General features: G+C 36.5%; 2 protein-coding genes across 3 annotated transcripts in view; one reads left to right on the forward strand and one right to left on the reverse strand.

Annotated features, from left to right (window-relative positions):
- Positions 1 to 3,715, reverse strand: part of ano8b (anoctamin 8b) — a 46,393-nt gene extending 42,678 nt beyond the window's left edge. For both annotated transcript variants that reach the window (XM_088005097.1, XM_088005096.1), the window contains exon 1: positions 3,351 to 3,715. In XM_088005097.1, the coding sequence (XP_087861223.1) occupies positions 3,351 to 3,510 (160 nt within the window). In that variant the 5' untranslated portion in view covers positions 3,511 to 3,715. The remainder of the gene's footprint in view (positions 1 to 3,350) is intronic.
- A 2,704-nt stretch (positions 3,716 to 6,419) lies between these two features.
- gtpbp3 (GTP binding protein 3, mitochondrial) lies at positions 6,420 to 25,955 on the forward strand. The gene is made up of 11 exons (XM_015006195.2): positions 6,420 to 7,141; positions 7,931 to 8,199; positions 8,679 to 8,765; positions 9,675 to 9,757; positions 10,405 to 10,524; positions 15,425 to 15,497; positions 16,277 to 16,420; positions 19,752 to 19,917; positions 23,668 to 23,798; positions 23,962 to 24,136; positions 25,119 to 25,955. Exons 1-11 carry the CDS (start codon positions 7,059 to 7,061, stop codon positions 25,348 to 25,350), a joined length of 1,563 nt encoding a protein of 520 aa, XP_014861681.2. The 5' UTR covers positions 6,420 to 7,058; the 3' UTR covers positions 25,351 to 25,955.
- Positions 25,956 to 26,984: the final 1,029 nt, after the last annotated feature.

Genomic DNA, 26,984 nt, shown 5'->3' on the forward strand with positions numbered 1-26,984 from the left:
GCAAAGCTCCCAAACAAGACAAGCCTGTTCAGATATTTCCTTACTCTCCTTTTACACAGTTTAAATCTGATATGATCACTAAGACTAATGTCCTGTAAGATAAATACCTGGAATGTGTGAAGAGTGTGTGTTTTTGTATAAAACATGTTTAAATCAAGAAAGAATACATTTTAAATGTCTTGATTTCATTGGTTATTTTGTATAATCACTGTGACTTTACCTGAAAGATTAAACTGATTGAGAGTGAGTACCTCTGCCTCTCTATGAGTGTTTGACTCTCAATAAAAAAAAATCACAGCGTTGGAACAAGTTTTGATCAAAACAGCACAAAATAGATAATTCGTCTCCCTTTGAGAAAAAAATGGATTTGTTGCTTTTCTCTAGATCCACATGTTTCTGTTCCCTCATTTTTGTACGATTAATGTAAAATATTTAAGGCTTTACAGTAGAGCTGCGTAATATGTCATCATCGCAATGTTTGGAGTGCAATAACTGTTGGCTAATATATTCCAGCATTATGAACTTGCATTATTCATGCTAATGTCATATTTAGCCAGCTGGACAGTCTCACGCCGGATGCTAATGACATTACCAAAAATGCTGAAGGTCACAGAGAGATGGAAGCACAGATGAGAAAGAGAGGAATGAATAAAACAGAAAACTGATAAAATATTATCAACCATCGCAAAAATTTCAAATATTTTGCAGTCCAACAAGCATAAATATCAAATAGAGACAAAAGTCATACTGGTAGGTTTCACAGTAAGAGATAAGATCAGTGCAAACTGTCAACAAAATGGAAGGAGTGCAGCATAACGTAAGGTGCTGTTCAGGTCATCTGTTTTTATGTTGCAATATCACAGGCTTAGAAAAAAACACTATCAGTTTTTATCCAACATCATGCAGCCCTATTTTAACACCTAGTAGTTGGTTTGATATTAACTCAATACAATGGTATTTAAGAAACATCTACACATTATCTCAAAAGTTACGATTCATTCATTGTATTCTTTCTTAAATGTTTCAAACTCCGTGTCCTTTCCTTTGTTCATCTACCGCCTCCAACAAATGAAGCCATTCAATTAATCTGTGCTCCACTGACCCTCCAGAGTGTTCGTGACCCATTCAAACACCCGGTGGTGCCACCCTCTTAGGAGGATGACATCAGCGTGCTCGTCCAGTCAGCTGCTGCCTGCTCAGGTTACCTCCACCGACAGTGGAAAGGAGCGCTCATGTGCTGCTGACAGCTCCACTGCATCACTCTGCAGCAGTGCTGGCATCGAGCACGGAGGCCGTCTCTGCACCCTGCATGCAGGAAAACAGTCCAGCCAAGGCTTCTCCTAACGATGAGGTCTGATCCAGAAATATCAAAACCATAACACTCCACCCAGGCAGCTGAATCGCACAAAAATGTGATCATCATCACGTTAGGAGAATCTAAAGAATGAACAACACCACAAACAAAACACAATAAGTAGTCCAACCTCTCGTGCTGAGCAACAAGCTGGTATTTATGGCCAGACGGTGAAAAATCCACTTGAAATCTACAGTAATAGTAAATCATACTACTTAAACCTTTTCACATTTTGTCACATTACAACCAAAAACTTCTATTTTCTTTTTAGGATTTTATGTGATAATTGAGAAATACAAAAAACTTTTTGGGGAAAGTTTCTACCAACTTTATCTAAAAACAGAAATTTGTTTCAACAAGTTGAGTCACACCAGCTGCGTTTACATTGACCATAAAACTGCACAAATTTGCTTAATGGAAACACGGCAATTTTGAAAAAACTCATGTTTTTCTATAAAAAGTTTTTGCACTAGAATGAGGTGTTTGTTTGTTTGTTTTTTGGCTGCATTGAAGTTAGCGTATTTTGCAAAATTGCAATGTAAACACTTTTTATTGCGTCGCACAAGTCGTGATAAAAACTGAACGTTACTACTGGCAGAAAAGACAACAGGAAGTGGCAGGAGAATGATGGCGCAGCTTTTTTTTTAATTTGTTAACAAACTTATTCATGTGTGATTTTAATTAGAAACACCACAACTGCGAAATTTTATTTTTTCGAAACTAGCAGAATATTGACAAAGTTCTGCAGACATTAGTAATGGAAATGCAGCTCGTGTCTGTGAAAAGCAATTTTTAAGTCTTTCCAAACATTCTCATTATTTTTAGGTCTGAACTTTGACTGAGCCCTCCAAACACGACAAAGCTTGGTTCTAAATAACACCATTAAAACACTGTTTGGGCCTTTGAGAACCTCTAACCGGGTTTTGTCCTGACAAGTTTTCCTGTCTTTTCTAAAGAAAAAAACATCCTACAAGGTTTCTACTAAAGTGCATATGAGGCTTCTTGTAGCTCTCTATCAACAATGTCTTACTTCTTGCCCTCATACATACTATTGATCATGTTTCAATTGCAATATATATTGTTATTGATTTATTGTTCAGCCCTATTTTAAAATATACTTCTAGATGATGACATTTAGGACCTTTCAATTTTGTCTATCCTCTGTCTTTTGTTGTTTTAGCATAGTATACATCAGCAATTTTAGTCTTTTCAATTTAAACTACTTCTGTTACTTTCTAAAGCGCTGTGAGTCGTGCTTTCAGTTGACAGATTCTCCCACCTGAGCTGTGAATCTCTGCAGCTCCTCCAGAGTTAACACCAGCCTGCTATTTTTATCATTTCCAATATCCTGCAAATTAAGGTGGACGGCCCTGTTTTGGTAGGTTGCCGTACTCTAAACTGAACTGAACCTGATGTTTTTTAATAATTATTGGATTTTGTATTAAATTACACACAGTTTCCCCATAGGGGGACACCATATTTAGTTGTGCTAGGTTTTACTTAGGGGTAATAGAGTGGAAAGGGGCCTGAATGCATGTGCTCTCCTCAGATTTCTGGTTGTAATGTGAAAATAAAAGTGAAATACTTTTGCAGGGCATCATCTGCAATAGTTCAGAAAATCCCTGGGTGACGAAAATATTTGTTTACAAAGAAGAGTGAACAACTGCAGGCCTAACAGACATTATGCAGCAAAAAAGCAGCTCAGAGGAACGGTGTGGTAATAATGCTGGGACAGGAGGTGGTAATAAGCTACTCATTACTCAACAATAAGGTCAAACTAGCTCTAGATGTGCATAATGAAGCCATCTCTCTAAGCAGAGGCAAAAACAGACATATTCCGGGCAAGAAGTGCAGGTAACACCATGAATTACAGGCCTGGAGTGACACGATGTGATCGTTTTGGGGAGACAAAGGAGGAGGAGGAGGAATGGTGCTGCTGTTTCACCTGTCCTCTCCTCCGACTCCAAGCCTCACCGTCCGAAGCGACGCGACTCACCCAGGACTCCCGAGGAGCTCTGTTGCGGGGCAGAACCCGGCTCCGGCCTCTCCGAGTCCCCCTGCTGCGCTCGGTGTCGGTGGCGGGAGCTCTCGGAGCCGTCGCCGGAGGTGGTCGCACCCCCGGCGGCCGCAGCGCCTCCCGTCCCCGCGTCGGGCATGCTCTCTATCAGCGAGGAGCGACGCAAGATGAAGGTATCGTCCGGGAAATGAGGCAGCGGTATCGCATCTCAGGAGGGAGGCAGCGCATGGGTGAAGGAAGAGGCTCTGTTAAAGGAGAGGAGTGAAAGTGAAGTGAAGGTTGTCGGTGCGGCGGCGGATCATCCTGGCGAGGCTCTGGAGCTGGATGCGCGGCTAGATGGAGAGATCTGCTCTGATGAGGACTGGAGGAGGGACAAAGACAGGGAGGGCGGGGGGAGGGGGCTGGATGACACACTCATTTCACCTTACAGCGGTTCACCCTGTTAATTGACTATTGTCCTAGATTATTACAGCGGAGCTGCAGGTGTTACTCAAAAGTCATCTCATGCTGAATTAGACTGCATGGAAGCTGCAAACTAACTCCTAATAGTCATTTTAAAACATGCATGACCTTGATTTTCCATCTCCCACAGGCATATCACCCTACAGCGAACTGTGTAAGTAAGCCAGAAATAGAAATAGTTTGTTTGCTGCATGGCTCACATTGTTAACTGAGCAAAAATGTGCATTGTTCCTTCTACCTGGCTGCAAGAGGTCAGAGAAATGCGCATTTTGCTGTTTACTGCAGGCAGACTTACCATTTGGTCATAAAACAACTACAAGCTTTATTTTATCTCATTAGTATTTGATATAATTGACAACGACGAAAAGTAGTTAAATTTACTTCAACGCAATTCAAAAATACTTTATTGATAACAAAGGGAAGCTATAAGTCATATCCAAGTTTTCTTAAGGGTTTTTGTAGATGCTGATTGCTGTGAGCAAGAAGGATCTCCTATAGCAGTCTTGTTTACTGCGAGTCTGAAGGAGCCTCTGACTGAAGACACTCAACTGTTTTTGTATGACCATCATGAACAAGATGGTCCATGATTTTCTTGATTTTACGAAAAAATCTTCTTTGCAACATAATCTCCAGATTCCACAGTTGTTCAAGTAGTTGTGAATAGGAACAAAAATTATGTTTTTCTACAAAAAAAGTATGTTAGGAAAAAGTTGTTTTAAGTCACCCAGAGTTCATTGAAGTTATTGTTACAAAGGTTTTCTTAAAATAGAAAATGTGCAGCACAAAGTTGTCATCATATATCGACCACTTTCAATTTAATTTGATATTTTTGTTTTCAGGGAACCTATAACATAAATAGAAATATTCCTGTCTTGGATTTGATCAGTATCGTATTCTGGACCATTCCTGCATTTGTCTAAAAAATATTAATAGAATAGATGTTGTGTTTTACGGAACCATATATTAAATTAAAACATAAAACAATAAAATGTCCAATATTATCACCAAAAGAAAAAAAAACAATTGCATCTACGTAGATTTAATTTTAAATTTAGAGAATAAAAATAGTCATATTTAGCAGAGTAGTGGAGTCTTCTAGTCTCTATCACTTTAACTATCTCACCCTTTCCTGGAAAACCAAATAGGCTATATGATTTATTTATTAATGCAGAAATATAGCTGTGTATTAAATATTCATCAGTGTCCAGGTAAAGGTACAAGTACGTCACCTTCCAGTTCACCAAGAATGACAGTGTGCAGATTGTTTTTAAACTGCTATAATGTGTCTCATTAAACATGTCTGAGGACAAATATAAATTGTATTATTGCAGAAAAGTGTGTCACGTTTGCTCAGATATAACTGAATTTGTAGTCTGTGGTCTGTCATAAGACAATATGGTTTATGCATTAAATACATATACATCAAAACAAATACTTATGGTACAGATCATATTATTTATGTATGGATCTGTAAAACCACTGATGGAGTTGGTAAACTGCATCTCAGGTGTGGATAAACAAACAAATATATATAATTATTCTTTACAAGGAGAATTTTGTCATTACTAATGACACCCAAGGTGTCATTTCAAAGTGTTGATACAGAACTCAGCAGCTGTGAGGTAGCAGCTGCTTTATGCCTTTTGCTCACATAGAGCATGCTATAAATTATAAATTAAGGTTAAAAAATTCTCCCAAGCCTCATGCTGTACCTGTTCTGTGTGGACACAATGAGGAACCTCTTCCATTGTGGTTCTCCTTGCAGCCACTCCATCAGGTTGACGGCCCTCCCCTTGGTATCATGGTTCACAACTCAGAGGCAAGTCCAGTTGGAGCATAATTTCTGCTTACTCACCAGCTCAGAGGGTTGACAGCTGCAAGGCTCTGCAGTGGGCCACAAACACACATCAGTGCACATGAAGTCGGGACTCTCTGACTTTATTCTGCGGCATGCACGATTGTTGTGTGTTTAAGAACTGATGATTAAAACACTGTGAATTACAGAGACAGACTGATGCAAGCCAAAACCATAAGTACACAAAACAAAGGATTCCGCTTAAAATGATTTTTGATTAAATTGAAGTCTAAGAAAACAGACTAGAAACACATTCACTGCTTTCAATTGCAGATTTGGAAATGTTCACCACTCTTAGCTCTGTGTCTGTTGATTTCCATTTGGTATAGTGACTGACTTATGTGAATGATGTTTCATTCATGAGGTCATATGCTTTTTGATGGCTGCAGACATGAGGAACTCCTTGCAAACTGAATCTTCTACTTAGTCATGTGTACCTCTTACATATTTCATTTTTTCATGGTTCCTGTGTTGAACTGCACCATCAATCTATCACTGAGGCTAATTAAAGAAAATCTAGCCTTATCTTTTTGATTGTTTATTGTATAATTTCTGATACAATAAACAAAGCTCAACTCTCAAAAGAGTTGAATGTCAAAACAAACTATTTAATATAGGTAGACAAAATAATCAAATTACATTCAGATCAGTTTTATAGGCTAAACACACAAGGCAGCAACAAAAGAAGAAATTTGGGAAGGTTGTTTTTGTCATTGAAAATATCTTAAAATCTAAAATATATATTTTTTTAAAAAAGTTGGGATCCAACATAATAAAAATGCTTACTATCACTTTCGTTTAAAGATATTTCATATCATGATGTTAATAATTTGTTTTTGCCTGATCAGTAAAAACCAAACTAAATTAAAGGTTCCTTTTACCATATTGGCAATACATTATTAACTTGTCCTGTTGACATAAGATTTTGACATCATAAATTGAGCAGAAAAGAGAAAAAAGAATTTAAAAAAAGAATAGCTCCTCCCTCTCCACTTCTGTTGTCTTAAATGTCTCGGCGAACTCGCAAGGAATGGGGCGGAACGTTTGAGGAGAACAGTATTTACGGACCTGATTTTCCGATGCACAAAGGGCGGGACTCTGTTGATTAGGTGAATAGAAATAGAGAACACGTCTGCGTAAGAAAAGTGTTGACCAATCGCAGGCATTCTAGAGACAATAACACAAAAACAGGAAGAACACGCCGACAGCATGGGTCTGCTAGTTACTGAAGGTCCCAGATTGTCACCTGTCCGGATGTTAGCAAACATTTTGCTCTCAATATCACCTGTTTGCAGTTAACAGGTTAAAATGTACCGATGATGTAGTAAATCTCAGATTACTTATTAAAATGCCAATAAATTAAATTTTAAATGTATTATTCTGCAATAATGCTGCCAGTTTCAGCTGTCTGTGGAGGAATATACAGAGCTACGATCCGCACACTTAGGACAAGGTTTGTTAAATGTTTATGCTTTATTTGTATAACTCAAACTAAATGTAAACAGGGGCGTTGTGCTGTTTAAAATGATAGAAAATCATTCACGAAGGGACAATGCTGCTTAACAACCGTAAGCTGTTTATTTCCCCCGCTTTTCAGTTATTTCAAGCCACTGTGACAATTTTTAGAGTTAATAAGACGTTAAAATTCAAGAGATGATTCAATGTTGTGTCTGCACATCACAAACTATTAAAAATAACCTACAGACTGGCGCAGAGATTTAATATGTTCCAATTTCTTTGGCTTATTCCTTTTAAAACTCCAGGGACACAGCACAATGATAAAATAGGGTTTTAGCACTATTTCCAAAGAGGTATTTACGTAATTTAATTACATTTTCAAAAGAGTTGAATGTCAAAACAAACTATTTAATATAGTTTGACAAAATAATCAAAATTACATTCAGATCACTTTTATAGGCTAAACACATAAGGCAGCAACAAAAGAAGATATATACATATTAAAGTTGGGATCCAATAAAAATCTTTACTGACACTTTTGTTTAAAGATATTTCATATTATAATGTTAAGAATTAGTTTTTGCTCTAATCACTATTGAAACAGTAAAAAATATTCTGTAAAATTAATCTTAATTTATACTTTAGGTTTCAAGTCCATCACACCGTAATAAATAATCAGTAATTTAACAGTAAAATGTACTGTATGTTTGCTAACATCTTGTACCCAGACATGACTAAAGAGTCCAAATAAAAAAGCAGGTTACATTTACCTTTCCTCCTGCAGAAACATCCCTCTGAATCACCGTCTGTCCTCTGGAGGCAGAGTTCTGGCTGGACTAGCGGATGCTGACACCATCTTCGCTTTGTCATCAGGTCATGGCAGATGTGGGGTGGCAGTGGTCCGCATCAGTGGTTCTGCTGCAGCCACAGCATTAAGATGTATGGTTGGGCTCGGAAATCAGCTGCCTCCTCCACGAACTGCGCTGTTACGTAGTATCACAGACCCCCACTCTAAAGAAGTACTGGACCGCGGATTGGTTCTCTGGTTCCCAGGTTAGACTCTTCAAACTCTTCAGATCTTGTTTGCTTGGTAACATTCTGGCTGTGACATAATACTTCAGATTTAATTATGTAAAACCGTTTTCTCAGATGACAAAGGAAATGGTTTCAAATTATGGAGAAGTTGTTCGGATACAAATGTGAAAAAGCCTTAAAATAAATTGAAAGTTTATTGCAGTAGCATAAACTCAAGTGAAATGTGTACTTTTACTTAGAAGGTAAAGAAATTCCACATTAAGGAATCTGAATAGATTTTACAACCTTCTTTTGGTGGCACTTAGTTTTTTTTGTAACATGTTTTTTAAGGTTGGATCGCACACAGAGAAAGATCTATCTTGATCATTCTTTCTCTTATGCCTTCCTCTCTTCAGGTTTTCTGCAGGATTACATGTTTTTGTTATTTTATAGCTTTTCAATAAAACATTTATTTGGAATTTGTTGGAAGTTTTGTTATTTTGTTTTTCTGTTTCCAGCTCCTCATAGTTTCACTGGGGAAGACAGTGTGGAGTTCCACATCCACGGCGGTCCTGCTGTCATCACTGCTGTCTTACAAGCTCTGGGTAAACACACTTGCTCCTGCATCTCTATGTATCACAACATGACCCAGGATTATAAACTGTACAGTAGCGCTCGGTTTCAGAGTGCCAGTGGCTCCGTCTGCGGGTATTTATAGCCTCACTTTCTCAAGTGCTGAGCCTTTAGCGTGATTATAAACTCTCTACGCTTCAGAGTCATTTCTTGGACTTAAAAAGGAAAACTGACACCAGCATCAACGTTTCTTAGGTACTTAAAATATATGCCCTGGCAGGCATGACGGGTCCTTTGTGATTTTCAGAGAATGTTTCTCAGCAGTTCCTCTGTGAACTCCATAGAGGGCAGTGTTGTTCAAGGCAAAGTGGAGGGCTGCTAGTTCATGAGCTGTGGGATTTTTATAATTCAGGAATATTTATATGGTATGATCCATACTGTGATATTTATCCATCCTTCCCTTGTCTATACGCACTTATCCTTGTGGGAGGAGGGAAGCTGGTGCTTTTCTCCAGCAGTCATTGGGTGAGAAGCAGGTTACACTCTGGAAAGGTCGCTAGTCCATCACAGGGCAACATAAACCATGACTGCACTCAGTGACAGCTAAGAGCCTTTTAAATTAAACTAAATTAACAGTCATGATTTTGTACTGTGGAAAGAATCTAATAACTCTTTCCTGTATAATAATCTAACATATGTTCTCTGCTGTGTATTTGTCATGCATAGTTTTGTCTTCCCTTTGGTCCCCTAAAGCAATTTGGAAAACAGCTGAATGAACAATGCATACGCAACCTTAGTTAACCTGCCTGTCATGATGCCCTGCTGACCTTTGATTGTCCTGTGGTTGTGTGTGTACGTGTTTTGTGTGCATGATGCATGCATACATCATGCCGTTTCTTCATTTTTGTTAGCGTGTCTGTGTGTGTATGTGTGTTTTTCAGGAAGCGTGCCTGGCATGAGGCCTGCTGACGCTGGGGAGTTCACTCGGAGGGCTTTCCACGCAGGGAAGCTCGATTTAACGGAGGTAAGTCAAAGGAGAGCATAAAAGCACTCTGACCCTGTGTGTTTAGGTTTTGTTAGTCTGTAGGGTGAAGAGTCAAATCTAATGAAGCTGATCCCAATGTATGAAATGTACCAGAAAATTTACCCTCTGGTGTTTATTTCACCGGGTTCTGATAGACTCATGCATAAATGCAGCTATTGGGCCTTTATAGATTAAAGGTGATGCACTAAATTCGCAGCTTTGTGTGTTTATGAAGCTTTACTTTCCTTTGAAAATAAACGACTAAGTACTTTCATATTGTCTAATTCAATCTTATATTCTAATCCAGTTATTAGTAGGACTTTCTATAACAATATCTACTTAACTTACGTATATACTATCATAAATATTTATATTTTTATTGCATTACCTGCAGATAGGCGCATGCAGTTGCTAAGGTACCACATATTATATTAACTGCAAAAAGGTTTTATTGCTATAATTCAAGTTAAGATTTTTTTTTCATAAATTTAGTTGCGTCTAAATAGAGAACTCATGAGGCACATTAAGAGAGGACATTTTATAAATCTTGTTAATGTGGATTATACTGCATAAACAAATGTAGATAAATGCAGATGTTTCGTAATAAAAACATACAGATCTGTAATTCTGGGTAACTCTGCTTGAAGGTGGAGGGACTCGGGGATCTGATCCATGCAGAGACGGAGGCTCAGCGGAGACAAGCTCTCAGACAGATGTCAGGAGAACTGGGACGCCTCTACCAGAACTGGAGCCACAGGCTGAAGCGGGTGAGTCAGGAAGCCAGACGGGCAAATTTAAACTACTGATGGGCCACAGAATTCATTCATTTACAAATGCAAAAATATGTTTTTTTTCTTTAGTTTTATCTCCTCAACAATAAACAATTTTTTATGAAAGAAATTTGTAAATCATTAAACATACAAGACATAAAAAGGACTTTCAACTGTTGCTTTATTAGAAGAAAAACACACAATTTCCGAATATTTTGGGTCAGTTGTTTTCTATTTTGTTGGCCAAATGTTTTACTTTTCTTCACTTGTGGTAAGGGGCCGAACAAAACAATTTCAAGAGCCACAAATGGCCCCCGAGCCACACTTTGGACTCTCCTGAGCTAAACCTTCTGATAAGAGTCGAGAAAGGATTTGTGAAAATTAGGATCCGGTTCCTCTTTAATAAATGTTTATGTAAATGTGCCAGAATCACCAAATTAGCTATTTTTTCTCTTTTTTTTGCTGAAAAATTTGTCCTGCTAAAAACAAACAAAAGGTTGAATTTAGTACAAATTCTGTCAATAAATACAGTAAATTCAAAATGATAAATACAAAACAAAGAAAACCACCATTGAGTTCTTATAAAAAGTATAAGAAATCATTAAATCTAATTTATTAAAATTACAAAACACAAGTGGTCACATGGTGGGATTAGGTATAGGTGATTAATATTGTCTTGCTTGGCCACTTTGATTGGTGTTGCATTCAAAACTTTGTGGAATCCAAACCCAACATATCAAAATTTAGAGCAATATTAGATTTAAATATGGCTGGATTTAAGATGCTGTATGTGTTGCACTAAAACATGAAGCATCTTTCAATAAAACAACCTGAGCCTTTCCCTGTAGGAGCCATCTATAAAAACACTTTCATGACAAAATTGTTGCATAAAAATGGAGATTATTGAAGTTATTTAAGTGTCTGGAATAAAAAGCGAGCTGAACTCTTTGCTTTTGTTATTGTTCTGAAGAGAGTTTGGGAAGAAGCGGTCCGTGTCAAGCTGCAGGTCAGACCTCAGTGGTTTCACTCCCACACAAAGCTTTTGTTGTTTTTGTTTTTATCTCTACAGCTGCTCTTAAAGGAATCACAGACTTCCTGTTTTTATGTCGCTGTAGGACATGTAGTACGTGCGTTTCTAATGCCAACAGTCAAAAAACTAATCGATAAATACGCAATTATTTTGCCACTTCTTACCCTGTTACTTTATGCTGAAAATAACCACAGATAGTAAGAGATTTCTGATTCTGTATAAAAACTGACTTTCTACCTGTGACTGTTAAGTTATCAAGGAAACCTGCAGTTAAAGTGCAACATTTAATTACTTCTATGCAGCATTGAATTTTACCTTCACTGAAAAAACTAAAATGTTATTTTCTGTTGCATAACATCTGACTGTGCCTTGCAGCTGCTTTCATTCCCTTTGTGCTGCCCTGTCAACAGATTCGCTCACCTGAGCTGTAAATCTCTGCATCTCCTCCAGAGTTACCAAGAGTGTCTTTACTGACTCGGTGACTAAACCTCTCCTTCCCTCAGTAATAAGATAAAGCTTTTTAATTTCTCATAATTACAAAACTTTCTCCAAGATCAGTGGGTTTTATACTGACATTCAATTAAATCACTCTATTTGCTGATTACGCGACCATCATATTACGCTATTATGTAATTTGTAAAAATTGTATAGAACTTAAAATTTGTCCTTTAACGTCTCGGTTATGTACTACTTTGTATTTGTCAATCACGTAAAGTCTCAATAATTGCTTTAGCGTTTACAAAAAATTTAAAGGTTTAAAACTTTTGCAAGGCTCTCTATTCTATGAAGTATCATATTTTTTATTCTGACACAAATATTAGTATGAGAAAGTAATAAAATTATGAGAAAAAAGCAGCTTTAATAAGAGCAAAGCTTCGATATTTATCAGGATTTGATGTGACCATGACCAGATTGGCATCTCTGTGTGATTATTTCTCAATAATAGACTCAGTTATTTGCACAGTCTGCTACTGGTAATAATTTTAGGTTGATGTATTGAAAGTTAAAATACTTCCATTTTTGTAAAACCAATACCAAAGTATAACTTCTCATCATTTCTCATTTTAATGCAGTGATTTGACGTTTTGTGTAGGAGTTCTCATAAAATTTCCATGTTATTCTTCTGATATTTCTGCCTTATGATGATATTATTGTGACTTTTTCTGGCATTATCACAACTTTATTGACCCAAGTTTTCATTACACCTTTATTCTTGTAGTATTATGACTTTATTGTCAGACAGTTTTATTCTCGGCTTGATTCTCACAATTTGAAAACAGTTAATTTTCTTAGTGTGCCCCTTATACTCTGTCATAATATTTAAGGTCAACTAGAAACAATAAATATGGATCTATAATTTACATTTCTGTAACAAGACCATGCACGGGTCCAAATGCACGAGTGAGTACTGATGATGACTGAACATCCTCCGTATTTTCTTCCTCCTCATTTTTTTAAGGAGTCGTCGGATGTATGCGTTTCTCATTTAGATTTAATAGTTACAAAAGTTGAGTTTCTCTCACATATCCTGTGAAAGCAGCTTAGCACAGAAGGTCAGTGACCGCAGGTGAATGGTTTCATCCCAGTGGAAGTTGGCCAGAACTTCTTCCACTGTGAATGGTTTTGGCAGCGGACCCCACCAGCCGATCCAGGTGTTCTCCCCTGAGAAGCTTTGTTTCATCTGCTTGTCAGCAGCTTTGGTTCCTTGAAGCTTAAAGGACCGTTCGGTCTGTTATCCTGATTTCTGAGAACACAGCTAATCAGCAGTATACAATCTGTATGATGACAGGGGTCAAATCTTTATCTGACACCTAAACAATGCCACATTTTTAATGGCTTTCCATGTAACTCAACGGGGCAAAGTGCTGGAGTCTGATGCTTCCTGTTTTTCTGCAGCTACTCTACTATTGTGTGTATGTTCCTTAATGTTTATCAAGATGCCGATCTGGTTGGGGTGGAAATATCGAAGCATTTTTCCTTATGTACTTTAGATTAAGATTAGAAAGAACCATGTAGCACCGAGGGAAAAATTCATCAAGGATTTGAGTAGAAATGGAGAGAGATGAGGCCTGAATCACTGCCAACGTTCCTCTCTAAAAATACATTTCAATTTTGACTTTTTTACGCCAGTAAATGCATTTTTAGTGAGGAATCATTTGCTTTAATAGTTTGGGTTTTAAAAGGTGTGACAGGCAGCACTGGAATAAAACTCCTTAAATCAGTCGTGATTTAAGGAGTAAATCATGACTCAAAGCAAAGAGTCAAAACTCTTTGCTTTGAGTTTTGACTCCTCCTTATTTCACTTCTTTCGTTGTTTTGTTCCTGTCTGGCAGTGAGACATGTTTGAGTTGGCATATGTGATTTTATGTCCTTCTCTGCCATCCTTTTTATGGGGTACCACAAAGTACAATAATAGGCCCTCTCCCATTTCTTTTTCTCTTTCTTCCTTTGTGTGACATTTTGAGGAAACACTGGATGTTTTTCACCACTTGTTGATGATTTTCAGTCAAAGAAACATTTTAAAGCTGAATTTTTTTTAAAATTTATTCTGTTTATTTTTGGTCTGATTTTTTTAAACCAAACTCTTTATAAGTCTGCAAGGGAGCGAATACTTTTATACAGATCTTTATTTTCTTATTTTCTGAACATTATTTTGTGCTTAGAGATAATTTAAAGACCCATTTAACAGCTGATTAAAGACATAAAACACTTTAAGACAGTTTAATTAAATATCCTGTTCAAAGCCACACACAGTCATATAGTCGACCATGAAGTCCTCTGCCTGCCAAAATATTTAAGGTTCAAATGTTATCTTGTCTAAAACTTGTTAATTATGTCGAACAATAACTAAAAAAACAGAGCGGTTGACAAAGAAGAGAAACAAGGCGTTTAGCTTAGCTGATTAAAATCTTTTGGCTGGACATAAATGAATTAACTGGAACAACATTGATGGCCACATTTCCTCCACAGAAACATGTCAGACAATAAGGCTACAGTAAGGATAATTACTTCAAGTTATTACATGTGCACGTGTTTCTGCAAGCGACTGAAATTGGGGTTGGACTTTGTTTTTAACACATTGCATCTTGAACTTCAGCTCGTTTTGGTGAATTACACTCAGTGTATTAAGTAAAGTATAAGTTATAAGTTGTGTGTTTCTCATTTAGACCTGGAAGAAACCAGGTGTGTTTTTTTGTCTCCAGTTAGAAAGACAAGTGTTTTAACTTTCAAATGATTTAATGACAAGTCAATTAAAACATTACATGCTAAATAAGAAACAATTCATTTGATTCCATTTATTAGTTAAATAATTTGTGCTTCTAAACCTCATTTATGTATTTTTGTACATTGCAGGTTTTGATATTAAAATGGATCCCCGGCGAGAACATGCAGAAGTATTCATACACCTTAAACCTTTGTAACATTACAAGCACATATTTTAATGTATTTCATTGGGATTTAATTAAGTAAACTGACAGAAATTAGTAAATTACGGTATTGCAACTCTTTTACAAATAAAACATAATGAAACAGGTAATTTGCATTTGATTTCTACCCCTTTTACTCTGATACCTCTAAATGCAGTGCAACCCATTGTCTTCTAATTTAAATGTATTGAAGTAGGTGATTAAAGTACAAGAACAAATGAAAAGAGGTTTGAATAATTTTGTCATTATTGCACTTTATAATCCAGATCAATTTTGCTCTTTTGTGTTTTTCTCACATCTTTTCTCTGTTTCCTGACATTAACGACGTATAATTAGGCAGATGACTGTTTGTGGGACTATCAGGATGTCTTTTTTTGTCCATGTATCTAAAACAGCCTCTTCTTAATGCTTTACTCAGACTGTTTCTGCCTCGTTTCAGACTTTAGCCCATGTCGAAGCCTTTATAGACTTCAGCGAGGATGAACTCATCGAGGAAGGAGTTTTAGACCAAGGTGTGTATGAATGACAGCTGATAACTGCCTGGTGTGGATCCTGCAGGAGATTCACTTTGAGCCCCATAACTCAGACTCTTTTTAACTTACTTTAGATTTTGAAGAACAATTAATTCAGTTCAGCCCAGCTCAGTGAATATTTTGCAGGAAAACTTTTCACCACACTTTCAGTCCAGCATCAAATTTTAAGTCTTGTTGGTGATTATTGATTGAATTTAGGTGTGAGATAACTAAGCTATTTTAACTTTTATGTCTATTGCTGCTATCCTGTCAACCTCTGTCCTGGTCTGAAGAGGTTTTGTCAGGCTTTATTCCAGGATTCAACTAAATTCACAACTGTTGCCTCAAGAAACTTTGCAAGATCCAATTTATATATTCCCCGGATAAATTCAGTTGCATACATTCTAATTCAATAAACAGGTACGTTTCCTTTGTGAATTTGTAAAAGATTTTATCTAAGGAAACGTCCTTCGATTTTTTTTTCTAATATTCTTTCAACAGGATTTATCCTGATGTTAAATCACACACTGGCAGCTTTATCCACTGGATTTTATTTATCTGTTCCCGAGTGAAGAAGGTTTAATATACAAGTTAGAAGAATGTGCTGCGAGTAAATTGTATAACTGCCCGAATCAATTGTATAGCTTTCTGTTTTTATAAGAGTCTGTGCAACTCAAAGCTTAACAGGCTCTGGAGAACAACAACTTTAAAGCCCTGAAGTGATTCTAAACCCTCCATCGTTGGCTGCTCTGCTCAGTGACTTTTTCCTCCTCCATTAGTGGACATATCGGTGTGTGACCTGCAAACAGAGATCGAGCAGCATCTGAAGGATGAGCGGCGAGGTGAGAGGCTTCGCAGCGGGGTCCATGTGGTGATCGCTGGTGCCACCAACGCAGGGAAGAGCAGCCTCCTCAACACACTCTGTAAGAGCCAAGAAAAGCAGGACGCATGAGCACACATGATGGATCAGCTTAAAATGAGTCTGCTGAAACACAAACACAGACTTATTGTTAAATCACACTTGATTTATTAGGGGAAAAAAAGCAAAATCTGTCAACCTAGCATGGACTCTGAGATGTTTGAGTCATCCACAGGGGTCCGTATATGAAACAAACAAACATGCTTCCTTTACAGATTAAATAAAATGTCTGAGTCTGAAGTATCACTCTGTGGAAGTAGACACAAGAATCTGTGCTACTCTGATAAAACCGTCTCCTGTTATTGTTCACTAATTAGCTCTCAGAAGTACAAGACGTGTTAAAATGCTTGTTTATGGTCACATATACATTTAAGTTAAACTAAAATATATTTGAGTTTATGGCTTATTGTGTCAATCATCATTATTTGTTGTGCAGCAGATGGTCAGCTTATCTTCCACTGAATCGCCCTTACTCCTGCTTCCACTTGTGTAAACAACATGGTGTCAACATGAGACATTTGTTTTAATATTGCGTTAGTTTCCTGGAGTCATTTAGGAATGGTTTATATAAACCAATCCAGAACAAGAACTTGGCAGAGATTCGCTATTAGAATAATAATCCGGTTATCCTGTCCGGTTCTGATTCGTTGACTCTTTGGTTTCACATCCAACGTGCAGACATTAGTTTTGTAATAAAGATTACATAACAGAGAAAAACTTAAAAGAATAGTTTACATAGTGTTGCTCATTTTGATTTAATATATAATCGACAAAAGTGAGTTTTCTTTTTCTGTTGGCTGGAAAGGCTCAAATTACAAATCCATTTTTCTATCTGTCAAGTAGAAAAATGCCACAGTTCAATAAAAATATGAAATATACAGATAATTAAATAAAAACTGCTAGATAAAATGTGTAAAAAGCAAATCTAGTTATATCAGTGTGTGATTATTCCCTATGCCTCCTTTGCAGTTTGTGACTGAATAAGAAATGTCACAATGGTTTCTGAAATACATTGAAACCAGAAGTTTACATACACTTTATAAAAAGATACATATGCATTTTTCAATAAAACCTATCAGGAGCTTACAGAGAATGTCCCAAACTTTGGAATTTAAACTTTTGCCTTTAAAAAAATCTTGCTCTCATTATTCTGGCATTTATCAAGTAAAAAAAATGTTAGTAATTCTCATTGACTAAAACAGGAAAAATGTTTTCTGATTACATGTCTGACACTTTTTACAGTTTATGTAAACTTCTGCTGATTTGTGACTTTACATTCAGAAGGTTTCAAAACTACTAACTTTCCAGACACCAAGAAAAAAACATTAACTTGGCAGACAAATGGAAGCACAAAAAATGGAAAAATGTGAATTTTGCATAATAAATCCCCTTTTACAGCAGCTGACTGAGGGATATTTAATAGGAAGTAAATTTCTTGGTTGGAGTTATTGGACAGATGGCATCTTATAGTGGCAGCACACTGAGACTTATTGTCTTTAGTTTTAGTAGAAGTGATTGAAAGACCAGACTTTGTATTTTAAAACTGTTCCATGTCCAGTTTAGGTGGACAAAATTATGTCATACAGCTCTGGAAAAAATAACCATTAAAATGATCAGTTTCTCTGATTTTACTTTTTATAGGTTTATGTTTGAGTAAAATGAACATTATTATTTTATTCTTAGAACTAATGACAACATGTCTGTGAAATTCCAAGCAAAGATTTAGTATTTATTCGCAGAAAATGAGAAATTATCAGTATAACGAAAAGATGCAATGTTTTCAGATGTCAAACAATGCAAAGAAAACAAGTTCATATTCATTTGGAAACAGCAATACTAAAGTTTTAACTCAGGAAGAGATCAGAAATCAATATTTGGTGTAACAATGAGGTTTTCAATGGGGTTCAGTCCACTGGGCTCATAGTTTTTTGTTATGGCTGTATATACAGTTGTTTGACGTCTTTACGTTGAGTTTTGTATTAAAAGCAAACATAATCTGAAAACCATGAATTGTCCCCATTCATGCCACATAAACAGCTCTGGCTCGTTCTGCCCTAAACCCTTCAGGACCTCTGGAAGGTATTTTGTGTTATCAGGCTCCAGGCTGTTTCCAGGAGATTCTTCAGGTCAGGACAGTTTAAAAGGGGGTCACACTTGTGTTTCCTGCTCATCCCTCAGAAAAACAATGAGCTGAAAGTTTGAGAATTTGGGGGTCAGGATGATGTGTCGTTCTGTTCGTCATGTTGTTCGAGTCGTTTGTGTGTCAGTTTAGGTGTGTTGACAAGTTTTGATATGTTTGCTCGTTTTATTGTTTGACCTGCTTGTAGAGGAAATATGTAAAATTGACTTTTCTTTTACTTTATATAATGTTATAATGTCATTCCCTCATCAGAAAAATACCTGGAGCGTTGAAATGATTCTTTAATCTCCCATGGCAACCATTTGAGGTGCATAAACGCTTGCTCTCGCAAAGCCTTCCCCACTCAGCTCCTCCAGACCAGTGGCAGCAGCAATTAACAGACACCTGGTGGAACTGCACATCTCATCACTGCTCATAAAACTTCTTCTGTAACTTTCCTCTAATTCAGAAGTTTAGATTTATTTGGTCTGGATTAACTGTGTTTTAAACTGCCTCGCCAGGTTTTCTGGCATTTAGCAAATATAAATAATTTTGATCATTCTAACTAAGCAAAAACAAGAAAAGTTTGGTCTGATTTAACTTCAGACAGTGAGGAAAAAATTATTTGTGTTTTTTATTCAGTGTATTTTTGTAAATATCTGGTTTCAGCTGTATGTTGTAAACGGCTTAATGGAGAAACATTGACGTGCTGAAAGCAAAGTGTCTGGAAGAACAGGAGCTTCTGAAAGAGACAGACGCCCAATTTGAAGATGTTAAATTGCAACGCCAAATTTATTTTAGCTCATATTTGTTACATACCGCGTCTTTATATCAACTGAAGGAAACTTGATTGTGCTATAAGATGGCAACATGTGTCTGGAAAATACATGATACTGCTCCTTTTAATCTTAATTTTGTAATAATGGTTGGGTTGAAAAAGTGCAATTAAATATTTACATACACTGCATAAAAAAACACATTAGCAAGAACTAACTAACTGTCCCTCAAATCAAAGATTTACTTGGTCAGTATCTGGAATAGCTCTCTTTTAAAGTGAGTCTTGCCAAGTTTTCTGGAAAATAGAAATAATTTTGCTAATTTTAACTAAGCAAAATCAAGAAAATTTTGGTCTGATTTAACTTCAGACAGTGAGAAAAAATGTATTTGTGTTTGTTTTCAACTGTATTTTAACTGTTTTTATTATTATTTATCCCAGGCCAGAGACCTGCAGCCATTGTTTCCCCCATTGCTGGGACCACCAGAGACGTCGTGGAGTCGGCCCTGGACATCGGCGGCTTCCCCGTCATGCTGAGCGACACGGCGGGCCTCAGAGACAGCCCAGACCTGGTGGAGCAGGAGGGGGTTCGTCGGGCCAGGGAGAGGTACGGAGAGGGAGCAAACCGAAACAGCTTCTTAACAAGTTAATTTCTGTTCAATTTAAATCCACACAACCAGAAAGAAATTCGATGCTAACAGGATAGCTCTACGTCACGATGTGTGTTGAATGCTGCCTCAGCAAGTGTATAATTTAGCAGAACAAATGAGTTTGGAGACCAAAGAAGTATGTTCTGGAAAACAAAGAAAGGAAGAAATAAGTCTTTTCTGTAATGTCTGTGTAGCTGCCACAGTTTATGTTACTGCTGAGCCACGGTTATAAATACATGGGACAAACACACCCAGGAGGTTATGCAATGAAGAGCCACCGTCCCTCATTGTGAGTTTTTCAAGTGTTATGATATATGTTCATAATAGTTCATTCTTAGAGGCATCCAGTATTTACATCAGCGAAGAATACTTGGTGCATTTGTCATCACTGCTTTACAGAACGGACACTCAAGTGAAAAAATATACACAAGTTAAAACAATTAGTTGGACTGTGACATAAATATTCAAGAAAATAAGCTGAACTAGTGGCTCTATTTTTATAATATGATTGATATATAGAACTTTACATGTCAAATCTTTTCAACGTATTCTGTTTAAATCATTATTTTCTTCCCTTTGAAAATGAATGTCAAGTGTTTCCCAAACTACTTGTGTTTTTGGCAGGCAGTCTGCATCGCTGCGAAGAAAGCAATAACAAAAGATTTAGAGCGTGCTGCAGGGCTTAGCCTTCTGTTTTGGTGATAAAGGATGGCTTTTGATGCCAGATATATTTTAACGGCTCTTATAAAACAAAATGTTAGTGATTGCAGTGTTTTTACAAATAAAATGTAATAAAAAGAAACTAAAAGATTAAGAATAAAAACTTTATAATGTTTCTTTCTGTGAAAGTGTGTGTTGTTGGTTTAAAATGGGATTTGTGAGGCAATGAAAGCACAACTTAAAAAGAAGATATAAAAGAAGAATATTTGTTGCAATTTTTTCCACTTTTTTCCTACCTCTTTTACAAGGAAGCAGCAGGTTTTGCTAAAACCTTAGAAATAAATTGTAACTTCTTAAGTTTGTTTATTATTATTTTCAGGATTTGAAACACTGATATACAACTCTAGAAAAAATTAAGAGACCACTTAAAATGATCAGTTTTTCTGATTTTATATGTTTGAGTAAAATAAACATGGAAAATACATAATGTTTTTTTATTCTATAACCTGCTGACAACATGTCCCTGAAATTCAAAGCAAAAATTTTGTTTTTATTTCCAGAAAATGAGAAATGATCAAAATAACCAAAAAGATTCAGTGCTTGCAGACCTCAAATAATGCAAAGAAAACAAGTTTATATTCATATAGAAACAACAATACTAATGTTTTAACTTAAGAAGAGTTCAGAAATCAACATTTGGTGGATAACCAGGATGTTTTCAATGGGGTTCACTGCAGTGGGCTTTTCATTTTTTCCAGAGCTGAATTTACATAGTTCATAATGGTTGGCTCTTTTTTTAACCACAAAACCCAAAACATTGCCAGGGCAGGAATATACCCTAAAAAGTCTGCTATGAATATACTGGTTTTACATAAGTGAGACAGTAAAAGTTTTCAGCTATTGTTTGTGGAAAAAACCAAGAATCCCAGTTTTTTGATGCGCAAACGGAGCAAAGACTTTAAAATCCTCAAAACAAAATGGAAAATATTCTTCTTGTATTTAAACTAATATAATGGTTTTAAAAACATTACTTTGTAGAACCATGACTGGATAAGTTATTGCTATCTTACTATCTTTATTATCACTACTTTATTTTTTTCTCTGTGTGTTTTGTTTTACATTTAATTTATTGTTTTATAACATGATTAAGAAGAATTCACAGGTATACATTGGCAAGAGGTTGGTAATTATTCTGATGCTGTAGGTCCAGTTGTTATTTATTACTATTATTATCTGTAGATTTTCTTGTCTTGTTATGAGTTAGTTTGTAACCATTTCATCTATGTAATATAATTTATTTATTAGATCTTTAGCTGATAAAATATTTAGTATATTGAACAGGAACATGAATATTATGACATGGTTTTAATTACAAGTTTTTGATAACTATTGAGTCAGTAAGTAATTCATTAAGTTGAGATAAGGCGTAGGATTATTAAATAAGTGTTCACTTCTTCCTACTCCTTTTCAAACTGAAATGTAGTGATAAACAAATTATTTAGTTCTTGGTTATGGGTGCATGTTTTCTCTGTCTTACTGTTTGCTTTATTCCTTGTTTTTAAAAACCTGTTTGAAATAAATACATTCAGAAGTAAGTTATCTTTAACTATCCAGTTACAGTTTGATCAAATAGTTTTATATCCTGATCTATCAAGCTGGTATTGGTAGGAAACAGCAAATGCTAACTTTAGCGTCATTAGTGGCTAAGTAGCTAATTTGTATGTTTTCTTGCTCTCTGTTACATGTTGCTAAATAATCGATTTTAAAGTGCTGGGAGCTTCATCAAGGTTTTTCAATCAAATTTTGTCCATCAGCTCAACCAATCATGTCTGAAAATTTTAGTCAAAATTTTAGTTCTAAGTAAAATTTTGGAGGATTTGACATAAGTTAAATGACTTGGTGTAAGACAGTTATGAGGTGAATGACTGAATCACATAACTAAACTAACAACTTCGGAAGGAGCTCATTTAAATAAGAAAGAAAAACTTATGTGTGGAGTATGACATTTTAATTAACAAAACATCATTTTAAAAAGCAAATTTCTCTGTTTCTTGCATTTTCTTTGTTCGTAGTGATGAACAAATTTTGATCAAAGATCTGATAAAAACACAGAAATGTCAGACTAATTTTGCTCCAGTTAGGTGACTCTATAGGAAGGGTGGGGACTTTGTGTTCTGTAGGAAGCCGGTTTGCAGGGAGCAGGACTGGAGCTCGTGACCCAGGTCACTACAGGAAGGACGTGGTGAATACAAGCATCCGCTGCCACTCCTGCTGCTACCTTACGCTTGGATGGATGCAACGCAGCGGCTTTTCACGCTGATTCCTTTCACAGTGATAAATAATAATGTATGCTCTCCCAGGCTTAAAATGCCAGATCTTTTCAGAAAATCTCTGCAGAAATGACTGGCAGATTCAATGAGAAGCTTCTCTAAATTAAACAAAACAATTAAGATGACAGCTGTAACTACTGAAACTGAGTTGAAAATTTGTTGACCATCTTTTTAGATGAATAGAAACAAAAAGGAAACAAATTACAAGAAATCATACAAATGGACCTGCGTAATATAAAGACAACCTATTATATCTGAGGCTCTGAGATGATGCAAAACTTTAATTATTTCATATTTACAGTCACACTTTGTGCCTGCAGCAATGTCGGTTTTCAGGCTCCTTCAACTGATAAGAGATTCAGGGACAGAAATTATAACAAATTATTGTAAATTAAACAACCAAAGAAAGTAAAAAATAATATGCTAGAATTAAAAGAACATAATTAGGAATGGGAGTATAAATCATCAGTGTTTATTATTATTATTATTATTATTATTATTATTATTATTATTATTATTATCAATCACTGTGGGTTCTAATTCCTTCCCAGATCATAAATACTGCTGTGACAGTTGGCTAAAGCAGTTCTGTGAGATAAAATGTTTTATTTACAGGGATTTAGCCATTACTGAGAATTTTAAAAGAAAATGTCTCCATCGATAACAAAAGCGCCATAAATGTTCTCCAGGATAAAACTGGATTTGTGTTTTCTGCAGGGTGCAGCAGGCTGATCTGACTCTGCTGGTCGTTGACTCCACCATCCTCCCCTCGGAGGAGCAGGAAGCTGCAGCGCTCCTGCTGGAGCACCTGAGGAGCGTCCTGTCCTCCCAGGACCAGTCTGGAGCAGGTACGTCATGATGACATCATCAAGGCGTTTGTGTATCTTTAGTAAAAGGTTGAATGTTGAACCATGAGTTCATTTGTGTTTGTGAGAAAAGCAAAAATCCTTTCCTAAAGTCTATCATTTAAATTCTCAATACACTACTGATACATTTGTGTTGGTTCTGCAGGCAGGTGTCTCCTGGTGCTGAATAAAACCGATCTGCTACCTGAGGCTCAAAGAGAGAAGCTGAACCTGGGGCTGAGAAGAGTCTCTGGACTCCCACCTGTCTGCCTGATTTCCTGTCAAACCAACGAAGGACTGAAGGATTTCCTCACTGTGCTGCAAAGCAGCGTCAAAACGATGTACGTTTTTTATTTCATCACCACAAAATCAGTATTTAAAAAGTAAAGATGCACGATATATCGGCGCCAACATCGGTATCAGCTGATATTGTTAATTTTGTAACACATTGATATCGGTCCAATAAATAAAACTGGGCCAGTATGAACAACTGGTATTTATTTTTATCTGTTTCTGGTGGGGTTTTTGTCCAAAGGCGTCAAAACGGATGTGAAATATATATAATATTCGTAAATATTGTTTATCGGCCACAACAGACAATATATGATATCGATATCGGCTTAAATTTACGGATCGGTGCATCTCTATGAAAAAGATAAACAACAAAATGACTATTTGACCGTAACGTACATCAAAGCCTGTCGCTATAAGGAATTAATCAGTTTAATGTGTGATAAATTAAAAATGAAAATGTAATTTCTGATGCTTAGTACTTTTTGAAGGGTAATTTTGTTTATCAATGATCAATTATCAATTTTATTTATGGTTTCTGTTGTGTGTGCTTTATATTTCCGTTTTATTTATTGTTTTTGGTTGTCTTTGATTTTGAATATTTAAAATGTATTTCGGTTCCAGTATTAAGTGTTATTTACTAAATTAGGGAGTGAACTTGCATTATTATGCAGGAAAACAATATTATTGTTTATCTCAATAATTACTAGCACAGTAATTACTGAGATTATTAGTAATCTAATAACCTAATTACTAGGACAGTTTTTCGTCCGTCAGGTTTTGTTATTGTGACAGACCTACATACATGTTTTAGGCGAAACCTTTCATGAATACTTGTTTTTCCTTTGTGTGCATCTTTCATGTACAGTAACAGTGAGTAAAATTGTGTTTGTTTTCTTCTGCTGATGAGCTTTTATGACTTCAACCCCAGGTTTGTTATTCTTGGTCTGACTTTCTTCTGCAAACTGAAGCACAAAAAGTAATGATCGTTTTATTGCTCTCATTCGTTTGTTCTCCTGACTTCCTCTCCAGGTGTGGTGACCCTCTCTCCGGAGCGCCCACGCTGACCCAGGCCCGCCACAGGGCCCACCTGCAGCACTGCGTGGCGGCGCTGGCTCAGTACCGGCGGTACCGCGACTCTGACCTCGCTCTGGCAGCTGAGGGCGTGCGGTTAGCGCTCACCAGCCTGGGGAGGATCACAGGACGAGTCGGGGCAGAGGAGATCCTGGATATTATCTTCAAAGACTTCTGCATCGGAAAATAAAGGAGCGAGAGTGAAAACACAGAAGACAGGTGATCCCGGCCCACTCAGGGAGGAAGGCTGTTTTCCCACAGAACCGTTTAGTGGCTGGAACAGCCCGGGCTCTGTGCCATGCTTCAGGGTCCAAATAGTCGGCTCTGTGTTCTTGGCTGCTGACGTACCTCCGTTCCCAGGACAAAAATATTTTTTTTGGTGGCATTTTTTTTTTTTTTAAATCCAGCTGAAATAGTTTTTGGATGATGGCAATGTCTCAGGGGCCCAATATACTCAACAAGTGTTTGGCACGGACTCAGTCATCAGCCGAAAAACTTTTCCAAGGCTAAATATTGTCCTTCAGGGCGGCAGCACAACAAAACAAAATCAGCTGTGCCCTCGACAAGGTCAGCGGAGCGTGCGGATGTCTACTTTTATCATTGAAATTTATATTTGTCTTATTTATTCGTAAATGTTAAAGGAAGGTCCACATGTTAAAACAAATAGAATATGTGGCTGTTGTCTCTTTAGTCAAAGTTTGGACTAATTGAGATTCCATGTTGTGAACTTAACACATTTGAAATCCCTCCAGTGTGACTGAATCTATGCACATCAATAAAAATAATTCACTGCGAGTTTCTATAAATTAATTTGTTGCTGCCAAATGTAAAGGAAATAACTTTTAAATGGGATTAGGTTGATTTGTGTAGATCTGTTTTGCCATAAAAACTGAGATGTTTAAGTGAAAAATTTGATCTTGGTTGAAGTAGGCAGAGGAGTAAATTATCTATCATAAACTCATATTTTTATATCATATTATTTTGTATTTATTTGAAGTAACTGAAGTATTTTCCTTCAGGCTTAGTTCTCTCACTGTATTTACAGATATTGACAGAAACAGAAAATATCTCAAACGTAATAATTTGTACCAAATATTGCATCCAAGCAGTAATTTGTGATTGTAATACTGCAGAAAATAACATTGTGACGACAACTATGACTCAGTTTATTGTTTACGAGATCAAATTCAAGCATTTCATCTTCTTAAGGCCTTTTATCCCCCTTAAATGAAGGTAATGTGTTTGTGTAAAACAATTTGCAACATTTAATTTTCCTATTGGATTAGTAAATATTTTTTAATTGAGTTTTTAATTTAATTGTAAGATTATCGTTTTCTGTTTTTACTCAGTTTCCACTCCAGTTCTGGATGAGGGACAATGGTTGAGTTTGCAGTGACCATAAAAGTGCATAAATTGGAATGACTAAAATACATTTGTTTAATGGAAACAGACCAATTTTGAAAATACTGCAGTTTTTTGATTAAATGTTTTTGCGCTAGGATGAATCTAAATTAGTGTATTTCACAAAACTGCAACAGAAACACTTCTTCGGATGTCGGATGTCACAGAAGACGGAAAAGACGACAGAAAGTGGAAGACGGACGCTGACATCCATCTTATCTTTTATTAACTTGTGGTTTTATTTACGTTTTCTTATTTAATACAAGCACCACTATTGCGAAATTGTGTTTTTTCAACTTTAGCGCAATATCAATAAAGTTTTGCACACATTTGTAATGGAAACGCAGGTAGTAAGGGGCAACCCTTCTCCCTTCAGTGGGAAAAGGGCGTTTTTGGAGGCGATAATCTCTGCACCCTTTGTTC

Source organism: Poecilia mexicana, unplaced genomic scaffold (genome assembly GCF_051168715.1).
Source record: "Poecilia mexicana isolate PSO_F unplaced genomic scaffold, ASM5116871v1 scaffold_4, whole genome shotgun sequence".
Taxonomy (NCBI): Eukaryota; Metazoa; Chordata; class Actinopteri; order Cyprinodontiformes; family Poeciliidae; genus Poecilia; species Poecilia mexicana.